At 41.1% G+C, this 12,297-nt stretch overlaps 1 protein-coding gene across 2 annotated transcripts in view; it reads right to left on the reverse strand.

Moving 5' to 3' along the window:
• Positions 1-12,297, reverse strand: part of wdr27 (WD repeat domain 27) — a 77,929-nt gene that overhangs the window by 10,628 nt on the left and 55,004 nt on the right. For both annotated transcript variants that reach the window (XM_018766092.1, XM_018766091.1), the window contains exon 24: positions 9,468-9,566. In XM_018766092.1, coding sequence (XP_018621608.1) covers positions 9,468-9,566 — 99 coding nt within the window. The remainder of the gene's footprint in view (positions 1-9,467; positions 9,567-12,297) is intronic.

The following is a 12,297-nucleotide window of genomic DNA, read 5'->3' on the forward strand; positions in this document are numbered from 1 at the left end:
GCCAGGAAGCCAAAGCTGGCCTACATTACGCTGGATCAGTCATTTAAACATTTAGCTGAATATTAAAACACAAAAGAATGTGAATATCCAATGTCTGCAGCTGTGTGTCTGGACTCCACCACAATACTCCCCCCCCGCGCATCCATCCAACTTCACCGACTATTATTACTTTCCCAGATGGGATGTCAGGAGTGTCACAAATTACAGCCACTCTCAGAATTTCAGATTGACATGCATTCATGCATCATCCAAGTGTTCTAAATCATCCTTTTCATCCTTCTGCATATTAATCAAGGAACAGTCGCTATTTAGAAATGAAACTAACAGCTGGCCAAAGTGATTAATATTGGAAATGTACATTTATATCATTCTAAGTATAATGATTTCTCACGGGTGTTGCCAAAATTCAATTTACCTCTTTCTTTAGTGAGAACTTGTATGCATCTGTGGGTTTTCAGTCACCCTTTGTTCATGCTGTGTATCTTACTGAAGTCTCACAATTGGAAGGATTGACTTGACCTAAAGCTCCCAAGTGTGACTAGTCACCAGCACCTAGACCCCTGAGCATGGGACCAATGGACAGTACAATCCTAGACCTGGGGCATGACACAACGCCTTGGATCTAAGATGTAGCTTGCCATTGTGTGTTGGGTCAACAAAAATTCTCGCCCAGAACCATGCTTGCAAACATCTGACCTACATTTTAACGACTATCTTCTCCCAGCGCTTTTCCTCCAGTTTACCCCTTCTCACATTGCCTGGCTTACAGTGTAGTCTTACAGTTAGGTAGAGTCTGGAGGCTGGAAGCTGCAACTTCCCATTCTCTTGGCCAAGCCTGGCTCCATGTACATTAGGGAACCCAGGCCAATCTGGGCCTACTGAACACAACATAAATCACACCACGTGCTCTTCCTGGTGGTGGGAATCCTTGTTTTATGGGCAGAAGAGAGAAGCCTTGTAAAAAATGTGAAAACCAAAAAAAAGCCAACAGTGATGACTTTGGGTATTTGAGTCAAGTTTAAACTGTAGTCCCTAGAGGAAATGGAGACTTCACTCTTCTCAGGCTGGATGCCGTTTTGCCCTGTTAGAGAGGAGCATAGGTGTGGAAATCATTATTTTTTATTAATTTAGGTGATGATGTTCTCCAAAGCAGCTTACAATGTGAGGTTTGTATACTGAGCTACTTACAACTGATCATCTATGGATACAGCTGGGTAACTGTTTTACTGGAGCAATTCAGGGTAAATATCTTTCTCAGGGGTACTAGAGAAGGAGGTTGAGACTCAGTCCGAATGAAACACGGGCTACGATGTAAAACTGAATAAGAGCAGGGACTTTTAGGCAGAGGTGGGAGAGTTTACATTGGGACAGAGAATGCCCTGCCTTCCAGAAGCTTCCACTGAGCAGTAAACAACAAGAGCCCTGGGAGACCTCTTCCCACTGCTGGCAGAATGCAGCACCAGCACGGGAGATCAGCCCATCTCAGAGATTGATGTCTCCCTGGGACTGCATTTATTTCTTGAAAGATCATGATGGCAAAACCCTAGTCCAGCGAGGGATATTCAAAGGGTCTTGTAGAATTTAGGTTTTCCATTTAATAGCCTTCATAAAGTTATTCTTTCTCAGAAATGGGAAGCTACTGCCTGATACTGTGTCGATCCTATTTAAGTTACACTGTCGTACTATTTGTTTTCTATAATTGCACAGAAGTTATGAACTTAATTCCTATCAAATTTAAATGTAAACATTCAGTCGCCCATATTAAACAAATAGAAGGGGGCCATGAACTAAATTCCACCAGGAGCCACGCCAGCAGTCTTCCACATTCTGAACATTACAGGGGATTAGAGGTCTCATATTTAGTTATATATAACATATGCACGCTCCATGTGCCACAGTTATTAGATAGCTTGAGATACTAAACAGCAGCCATGAGATCCAGTCACGTGTGTTTAAGCGATGCAGCTTTGCTTTTTAAAAACAGAAAAAGTATTGCTAAGGTCTCATCATGTTTATTTTATGTTGTGTTGGAAGTCAAGTCGTGCATCTACAACAGCTTGAAAGGGTAAACATTTTTAAGATACAGTTGTATGTGTGTTAAAACATTATAAAATATATATGAATGACCCAGTTTAAGTAGTGTATCTCGCAGTGTAAGTTACCTTGGTGAATAAGGTGTGTGTGCTGATAATACTACGTAGAGTTCATTGGAAGTCGCTTTGAATAAAAGCGTCTGCTAAATAAATAACTATAAATATAATAATCCTTTGCAGCATTTGACTGACTTCTCTGCTTTCTGAATAAAGCCACAATCAGTCAGCAGAACAAACCTAAATGCAATAAGATGAGATAATTTGAGTAAGGTGCTGCTGAATACTTTTTGTGATACATGCAGTATCTCGAACATGTAACATACAACATTTTGAGTTGTATAAATACTGAAACAGAGAATTATGAGTCTAGAGAAAAAACAAATTCAGCTCTGAAGAAGCTCAGCAGTGACCTAAGCACACAAAAACACCACCATTGCCATTTTTGCAATGTCCATCAAAACAGATGAGTATTTCCATTGTCTATTATCTAGCATTTACACTGTCGACATAACTTTTAAGGCGAAACCAAAAATGCCCGACCACAAATCCAAATACAGGTGGTCCCCGATTTACGACCGTTCGACTTTACGATAGCGAGCTGGCGATTCACATTCAGTAAAAACCGTACTTCGAATTTAGAATTTCGATTTTTTTCCCGGACAAGCGATATGCGGTGCGATACGCTCTCGCGATGCTGGGAAGTGGCAGCAATCTGCATCTCCCAGTCTGTCACCTGTCACGCAGAGGTGTGTTAGGCGTATTAACTTCATTTTCGACTTACGATATTTTCGACTTATGATGGGTTTCGCGGAACGTAACCCCATCATAAATCGGGGACCACCTGTATCTGAAATATACCCATTATATTGAAAACATGCTGAACTTTAGCATCAGTGGTCTGAAGAGGGGTGGTCTAGCAAATGTTTTGAGAGACTGATTCCGTCAGTAGCAATGCCGTCAAACTGCTGAGCTCCAGATGTACCTGGAAGGTGAAATACTTCAAGGAGGTTGTGATTCTCATTCAGAACAAAACAGAAAGCTTTAGGCATTAACCTCCATAGCACAGTTTATCCATTTCCTAGGGTGCCTATGAGAAGAAGCAGCTCCCCAGAGCTCGAAACCAACATGTTCAATGACTCATCCAGCATTTCTGACATAGTTCTGGTACACTTTATCCCAGAAGAGAGCTCACGCTAAGCCACCTGAGAACCTTCATCTGTCAAAGCGACCCCAAAAACTAATAAAACAGAAAACAAAGGAAAAACAGCGTAACATGGTTATGAGTAACTAATCTGGTCTAAGTGCAGGTCACCACACAAGACATCAGAAATGCTTTGTAGTGAGATTACCACTGAGATCTGCATTGAACGATTTGTTTGCTTATGTCAAAGACAAGTAATGCACCATATATACAGATGTTTCTTGCTGTTTCTTTCATTTTCAGTATTATAAATGCATCATATAAAGACTAATTCTTTTTTTTTAAAATATTAAGCAAAATAATTACGTCCCCATTTAGACTGCAAGGTGCTTTTACAGGAGCAATTCAAGGTACTCACCTTGCTCAAGACTATTGGAGCCATAACTCTGAGACTCACAGTCTCATATAGGGACAGCTTTTAGTATAGTGGTTAGAGCTGTTGCCTTTAGACCCAAAGGTGACAGGTTTGACTCCCATCTCCTGCTATAGATGGGAAGTTACCCTAAATTGCTCCAATAAAAGAAAAAAAAATTACCCTGCTATATAAATGGGTAAATAACTGTAAGTAGTTTAACATAACAAGTTGCTTTGGAGAAAAGTGTGAGCTAAATGAATAAATGTGAATGCAGGGAATCTCCAGATTGCAAGGCACTGACTAACTTTTCTACCTGCTGATCTTAAGACTGCATAATATGACTCCTTACTTTTCCTTATAGCATTAACAGAGGAAGCATGGGAGAAGACTTTCACTGAATTATATCTCCATTGTATAAGTTTAACTGCAGAAGTTTAACAATTTTTCCTCCACGGCATCCAAAAATCCCACCTGTTTCTCACAACCCTGTTCTCTTTGTCGTCTGGTCCAGGCTCCCTTTGTCATGCAGAAGGCAGCTGTTCATCTGGTTTTCACTCTCTTCACACATGCATGCCACACTTCAGGAGGCGGCTTAAGCCAGGGATGTACAACAGTCCTAGAGGACCAGTTCCAAGCTGGAATAAAAACCTCCTGAATTTGACAATCCATGACTTAATATTCCTAGCCTAGGCTTTAGGGCTACACTTTTTGACCTAGAGCTTCTGGTCCACTATAAATAGGTATTCAAGTTGTGTTCTACCATCTAGCGCCTACAGTAGATTTGTTGGAACTGTGATTTAATTAATTTGTACAGTGAAGTACTAAATTAAGTGGAAGACTTTCACAACCTACAACTTTCCAAAACCAGAAGAGAATATCTAATAACTTTGGATTACAGTAATTTCATAAAGGTATTTTTAGAGGGATCTCAAGGAAAGACTTAAGATTCAAATAAATGAAACTATACACAAAATGTCAGACTGTATTGCCTTAATTTTACATAAAGGACCATGAAACCAAGCAATGTGGTGGTGGAGATGGTAGCAGAGCAGTTTCAAAGCACCTCAGTTCAAACCCAGCTCAGTCTGTATAGACTTTACATGTTCACCCTTTATTTATGACATGGGCGGTATGGTGGCACAGCGAGTAGTGCTGCTGTCTCACACTGCCTGGGTGCTGAGAGAGGACGTGGGTTTGATTCCCTGCTCTGTCTGTGTAGCGTTTGCATGTTCTCCCTGTGTCTGTGTGGATTTCCTCTGGGTGCTCTGGTTTTTTCCCACAATCCAAAGACATGCTGTTCAGGTTCACCCATAGTGTGTGAGTGTTTCACTGATGTATGGATGAGTGACCCAGTGTAAGTAGTGTATCTAGCAGTGCAAGTCACCGCGGTGAATAAGGTGTGTGGACTGAAAACACTACATAGAGTTCATTGGAAGTTGCTTTAGAGAAAAGCATCTGCTAAATAAATGTAATGTTTGTGTGGGTTTCTGTCCAAAGACATGTATTTCAGGTACATTGGTGATTCTAAATTGCTCTTGGTGTGTGCATAGCTACCCTTTGACGGACTAGTGCCTTGTACTTTAAGGATTGGCTCTACATCACTATGGCCCCCACTTGGATAAGTAGACTGTACATGTTGTCAATAGTCAGAGAACAGGACATACAAATTACACCTAACAATGTGTCACCTCACAAAAATGTACGCTTTTGTAAACCATGCACACACAAAAAACACGCGTGCAATACTTCAGCTTTCATATTCCGTTATAACCCATACGACGGCTACGACGTCGCTCTTTGATAGGAATTTTTCAGTCCATTATATTTTTATGGGACCACCGTCGTGCATGCGGTCCGTTGCCACCCGAAACGTTGTAAAGAGGCACAAACCTGTACATAGAAAGAAAATCAAAAACATTTGAGAAGGACAAGCACATACATGGGGATAGAGAAGGGGTCGAGAGGTCTTCAAGAAAATATGTGAAACTGTCACTATGATAAGAGAACATTAGTTCAAGTGTTTCCAACTTGACCCCTCTCCACAGAAAGAATTTACTTTGGGATACTCGTATACCTTTAGGGTTCACAGACAATTTCTGTACTTTGGTCAACTGCAACACTAAATTCTGGATCAAATATCATGTGTATGTACTTGAAATAAAACCACCATCTCACTCATGAGTAGAAAATACTTGCTGTCTGCCTTTCTGTTGGATGTACATGTTGAACAGTTGAACCTGAGATATTTTGTGCAGGAATAATATCACAGGGCACAGTGAAGATTAGTCCCTATGTGAGGAGAAAAGAAGAGGAACAGCACAGCATTTGTCCTTCCTCACAAACAACCATTCACTTAGAAATCCAACAAGGCCACAAGGCTAAAATTGTATTTTTCATGTGAACTGGAGCATCACAAGAATCTATTCCAGAAGAGCAGAAAACATCAGGGGAGAGACTCGAGATTTTTCCAAGTGTCTCTTCCAAATAATCATTCATTATTTGATTATCCATGAAACACATAAATGACAGGCAGTCAGTGAGGACTGGAAATGGATCTCTTCTTCTTCTTCTTAGCAAAAGGAGATGAGATGGACCCAAGGTCAACATCTGAGGTTATGACTGCAAAGGTACTGGGTGACTGAGCAGCTGTCAAATCTTGACGAGGTTGCCCAAGGGGGACATCATTAACGTGACGGCTATCAAGGTTCCTACAGGATTCAAACCCAAAGTTCAGGAACTTGGGGCTAAGCCTACTGCCGGCAAGTGCCGGCAAGTCATCAGACAGAAACTGAATCTATCTGATGCTGTGTGGCTCTTTCCAGAACAAAATGTAAATGACCATTACTGGCTCTTTCTTTGAAAAGGAGAAGATGAATAAGAACAATGAAGGCAAAACGCAATGCAAAGCTGTTGCTTGGTCACTGGACACCGAATGTCAAAGAAGAGGGACTCCACAAAAATCAGAGCAGTGTGTTCTGTTAACACCTTGTATGCCTTTGATTGGCATTGGAACTCCAAGAAGCCACAAAACATCACGATCTCTCTGGTTTATTCCAACTACATTTCTGCTTTTCAGTCCATTTAACGTAAATCTTTTTTACTACTGCCCACGAAAGGAAAATATGAAGAACCAGAATGTTTTATGGAACAGTCTAATTTTAACCGTTTTAAGATTTATTCTTGGCCGTGTTTTAAATCCCACCTCCGATTTCATTATTGCTATTAATACTAATAAAAATCTTTCTTTACCTTTACTAATAACCTGCAATTTTATAAGCAGATAGCCTCACATTAAACTAACAGTGTTAGTTGAGATTTGAATCATGATATTATTCAGTAATAAGCTTGATAAATTTTCATGCCACATAATTTACGGTAAATTTAGACCCTCAACACTTATGGCACATGAGCATTAGACATCATGCAACCTGCTTCGGCTACAGAACTTAATACCTTTGCCTATTACACAAAATAAATGCCAGAAATATTTTTCTTGATCTTTGAGTCCAACGTCAAGTACTCTTATAATGTTAAGTCACCACTGCTATTCTTTTAAACATATGTTAATAGTTGCAGGGGATGTGATTAAGCTTTGCCAAGTAGCTTTTTCAGTCTCGGTGAAACACGCGCAACAGGAAATCTCTACATGTATATATGAATAACAGCGAGGCTGAGCCCAACACACACAATTAGCTCAGTGTCTACAGAATGAAGCATCGCTTTCCCAGCTGCTGTTATAGTATAGTGAGCTGACGGCATGTGAAGTCATTGTAGCACTGCTAGTGCCATTGACAAGGTGCTGGAGAGAGCCAAGAGCTGACAGAGAGATGAGTTTTAAGACAATAACGTCAATACGTAACATTTCGGTCACAACTGCAAGGAAAAAACGTGTTTCTGAAGCACCCGAAATCTGCCCCGAGTTAGTTAAATGTGGTCGTAAATGAAATTACTCACAGAACATCTTGCCCTGTGTTCTTTAAAGTTTTTAGTGAGGAATTCCCATCCTTTTATTATTGTTCTAGTAAGGAATTCCCACCGTATATCTGCGGGAAACAATTTGAAAAACTATGAAGAAACTATAATAAAAAAATTCTTGTTACTTGGCATTTTTCTGTTAATTCTGTTTTTAATTTACAAGCATTACAAAGTCCCTTGAATTGTGCAATATATTCTAAAGTTACATACAAGGGTATGTGATATACACATCATGAAACCTCCATGAACAGAGATTTGGCTACAAAAAATCCACGGAGATGCACATACATTGGCGTTGCACACAGGTTAACAATTCTGAAGAATTGTTAGGAGAAATGGAGATTAAACTGGAATTTTTGCTTGTTCCTTTGGTCACCATGTGATTTAACGTAGCGATGAGGAGGAGTAGGTGGAAATGATTTACTCTAAGCCTACCTGCGTCTTTTTGAGATCCAAGTAAAGAGTTAATTCAACGACTGCACGGTGGCACAGCGGGTAGCACTGCTGTTTCGCAGTGCCTGGGTGATGTGAGAGGACATGTGTTCGATCCCCGAAACTACATAGAGTTCATTAGAAGTCGCTTTCGAGAAAATTGTTTCCTAAATAAATGTAAACAGTAAATTATTGTTACCTCCCAAAGCCTGACAAGGACACAGATGTCACAGAATTTGCGTGGAACCTTTTACAAGGATGACATGGGATCGGTTCCCCAAGGTACCCGATTACCGTGTAGGCCTTTGTCACCCACACTCATAGCAGATAAAAGTGTGTGTGTGTGTGTGTGTGTGTGTGTGTATTTTTTTAATCAATTAATTAATTTATTTATTTTATATAGACAGACAGACACACACACACAGATACACACACACACACACACACACACACACACACACACACACACACACACACATATATATTTTTCCTCTCTCTTCTCGAAGAATATCAAGTTACATTGCTGGCCCATATACAAACTGTGACATTTTGGTCTGGGAAATCCAGACGTGTGAATTTGGCCAATGTTTTTTCACTGTTTCCCACAAGAAAGTATTGCCTTCTACGCACTCAATGCATTCTGATGACTCTTGGTCACTCACAAGGACTCCAAAAACACACTGAAAATGTGTGATGTAAGGACCACGTAATATCCTCTTAATTCAGTTAGGGTTACAGGGTCCATTGGGTTCTGAGAAGGGATTGTTTCCAGCACACAAACAATGTCCCTGACAAGCATAGTAAAGTTTTTCAGTCTGTTAAGGCTTTGGCGAGTTAGTCTGAGCCTTCTGGTCACCGCAACACTTATGTTAAACTGATTCGGCCCTCATGGGTTTCTGATGGATCCCACTAGGATGAGTGCACAAGGTGTATAGGAGTGAATTTAGATAGTGGTGGACTGAGTCACAAGGCATACTGGAAGACCTGTGGTCTAGCTGGTCTGAAATAGACTTTTGTTAGCTGACATATCACTTCAGAGACCCGAACCAAAGCAGGCTGTCTGGCGCGGCCACCCTGGGAGCAGGGCCTCTGGCCAGGACCGTGGCGGTTACCGGGTTACACCTCACCCTGCTCTTCATGGGTGTCCCTAAACAGGGATTTTTCTCCCAGAGAGAGTTTCAGAATTCTTTCAGAATCTCTGGAAACTCCACTGGAGTTAAACATGGTGTGTTTCAATACTCTGAGCTACAGAATATCTTCACAACTGGGGTGAAAAATGTTCTTTCAAAGAGATTTTTCTCATGGGTTTTTCAGCAATGAACCACCCCAGTTTTTTTGGTGGTTCTTCAATAAAGAACATAAAATAACATACAGCATGGAGAAGGTAAGTTACGGGAAACCGAGAACTCACCTCAGGAGCCGAGGGGTTGAAGGCTACGTTTAGGACAACATCCGAGTGCCTCTGCAGTTTGTGCAGATAGCCACTGCTTCGGATATCATACAGGTAGGCCTGTGGAAGATGAGGCTCATGTAAGTGCCACTGAAATGCATTACAAACAAAACAAAAAAGGTAATACATTACATTTATTTATCAGATGCTTTCCTCCAAAGCAACTTCCAATGAACTCTATGTAGTGTTACTATCAGCCCACACACCTTATTCACCGTGGTGAGTGACACTGCTAGATACACTACTGACACCGGGTCACTCATCCATACATCGGTGGAACACACACACACACTCTCTCTATCACTCACACACTATGGGGGAACCTGAACAGCAAGTCTTTGGAGTGTGGGAGGAAACCAGAGCACCCGGAGGAAACCCACGCAGACACGGGGAGAACACGCAAACTCCACACAGACTGAGCAGGGATCGAACACATGCCCTCTTGCACCACCCAGGCGCTGTGAGACAGCAGAGCTACCTGCTGTGCCACTGTACTGCCATCATTAAAATGAGTTGATAGACATAAGGAGATGGAAGAAAGAATCTGTCTGGTTCCTGGTGGCAGCGCTTGCAGCTTGACTCGGCTGGAGAGCTGCCACCAATACTTTAATATATTACTTCATTCATTTCTACTGAAAACCACTTTTGCCTGCTGTACCACCTTTATCCACATTTGTTACTTCTAAGCTCATAATACACACACACCCACATACACACACTCAAATATACATGTACACGTCCAGAGAAAGCTCACCACGAAGTGTTTTCACCGAAAGAAAAACAGAAAGACTTTCCAGAGGAGAAGACAGATTTTTCCATAAAATATTAAAGTGAGAAGAATAAAAGAAAGAGAAAGAGAAAGAGAGTGGGGAGAGAGTGGGACCAAGAGGCCGGCACAAGATAAAACCAGATGTTGATGGTTTTGTTAACCGGAGGAGAGCAGTCTCTCTGGCAGATGGTTTCTATCATGCAGCCCGAAAACGAACGAGCAGGCTTTCTGACAAGACAGCTTTGGTGTCGTAGTGAGGAAGTGCTCGGCTGCAGAAGAAGGTCCAAAATGTGGGTAAACAAATGGAGATCAATGGATGTGAAATTCCTTCCAAATCATACCTGGATTTCCCATAATGCCCCTGTTGCCCTTTCCAGGAAACCCTTGAAATGCCTGAGATAACAACAATAGACATGTGCTCCTCACTCATTCATTGTTGTGAGATAAATCAGAGGATTTACACCATGTACATACAGTACCTACTCTGGTGTGGATTTCTGGAATTTACAATTACTTAATGAGCTGACGCTTCTCTCCAAAGTGACTTACAATGTTACAAGCTTACAATTATTTACCCATTTATACAGCAGGGTAATTTTATTGGAGCAATTTAGGGTTAGGACATTGCTCAAGGGTACTACGGTCATAGGTGGGGATCTACCCTGCAGCCTTTGGATCCAAAGGCAGTAGCTCTAAGCACTACGCTATCAGCTGTTCCTGGTGTGCAGGAACTTTCCAGTAAGATGCTAACAATTAATAGTAAAATAAACAATTATTGTACCATACGGATACTTTTCGGAAGTCTAATATATAGCAAACCTTAAGCTTTAATAAGGTGATGAGTTTAGCGCAATTTCTGGTTACTATACCTGTATTGTGAAGGTCATGCACTAACCCATTTGGAGCCAAGCATGCAGGTATGTGGAAAAAATTGACAAAAATATTTAGTGGTATATTTTAGAGCCATGAATATATTTTCGGTTCCTTAGATATTGAAAGTCTTTCAGAGTGATTATTGTTGAGGTTATAGGAATATACCACAATAGAGTTATACCTTAACAGAACTAAATTTCTTATTTTTGTGTAACGGGATCTGAACCTTTTTGTCTCCAACTGTCTGGTGAAATGTTGAGACGCATACAAATGTTTCTGGCTTAGGAAGGCCTCGCGGTAGCCACAAATAATAGCGGAGCAACTCACTACCGTACATGCTGCTGTGTCCAAGGGGCCCTGGATGCTGTTTCTCTCTATAGACATCCTCTCAAACCTCTCCACTCTGGCAAGCCCCACGATTAATAACAGCTATCAGTGTTCATATATTATTCCTCTATTTTCAAAAAAACACACTAAAGCCTTTTCTCCTTTTCAGCACGAGCAAAAAGAAGAGCCGGATGCAGAGAAGTATGGTGTGTGTGTGTGTGTGTGTGTGTGTGTGTGTGTGTGTGGGGGGCGGTCTTCCTTGAGCTTGAATGTTGGACTGGGTGGATTTTGGGGGTACCCTGGAAAAGTAATTAAGACAATTTGCTCTCAGCAAGAAAGGTTGTCTTCAGATTCTATGGAGAAGGAAAATATATCTAATTCCCTCTGAAAGTCAGCAAGGTTGATGGAAAACGATGCTGGGTTATTTCTTCTCATTGACCAATAAAAAGAGGCCCTGTGTTGAAAGCCAATTCAAGTAGTAATTACGGTAAATTTTATACGGAGGCAAACGGAGGTGACCTGGTACCGCGAAGCTTCTGTTCCAGGTTTGTAACATAAGCCACAAAACAGGTCAACAACATGCCAGGAACCCTATCCAAGTTAAAACATTAGGTCTCACCTCAGTAGCATCCAAAAAAGCATATACCATAGTAAGGAATTTGGGGGAAAAAAAGTTGTTTCATAAAATTTAACAAACCCAGAGTGAGGGACCAAAGTTACATTTTAGCAGTTACTTGCACAAAAATAATCTAAACAAAGATCATTAACTAAAGGCCCTTTATTAATACATCGGACTCCTTCATCTTACACGTGGATCTGTCT

This window comes from Scleropages formosus, chromosome 8, assembly GCF_900964775.1.
Source record: "Scleropages formosus chromosome 8, fSclFor1.1, whole genome shotgun sequence".
Lineage (NCBI taxonomy): Eukaryota > Metazoa > Chordata > Actinopteri > Osteoglossiformes > Osteoglossidae > Scleropages > Scleropages formosus.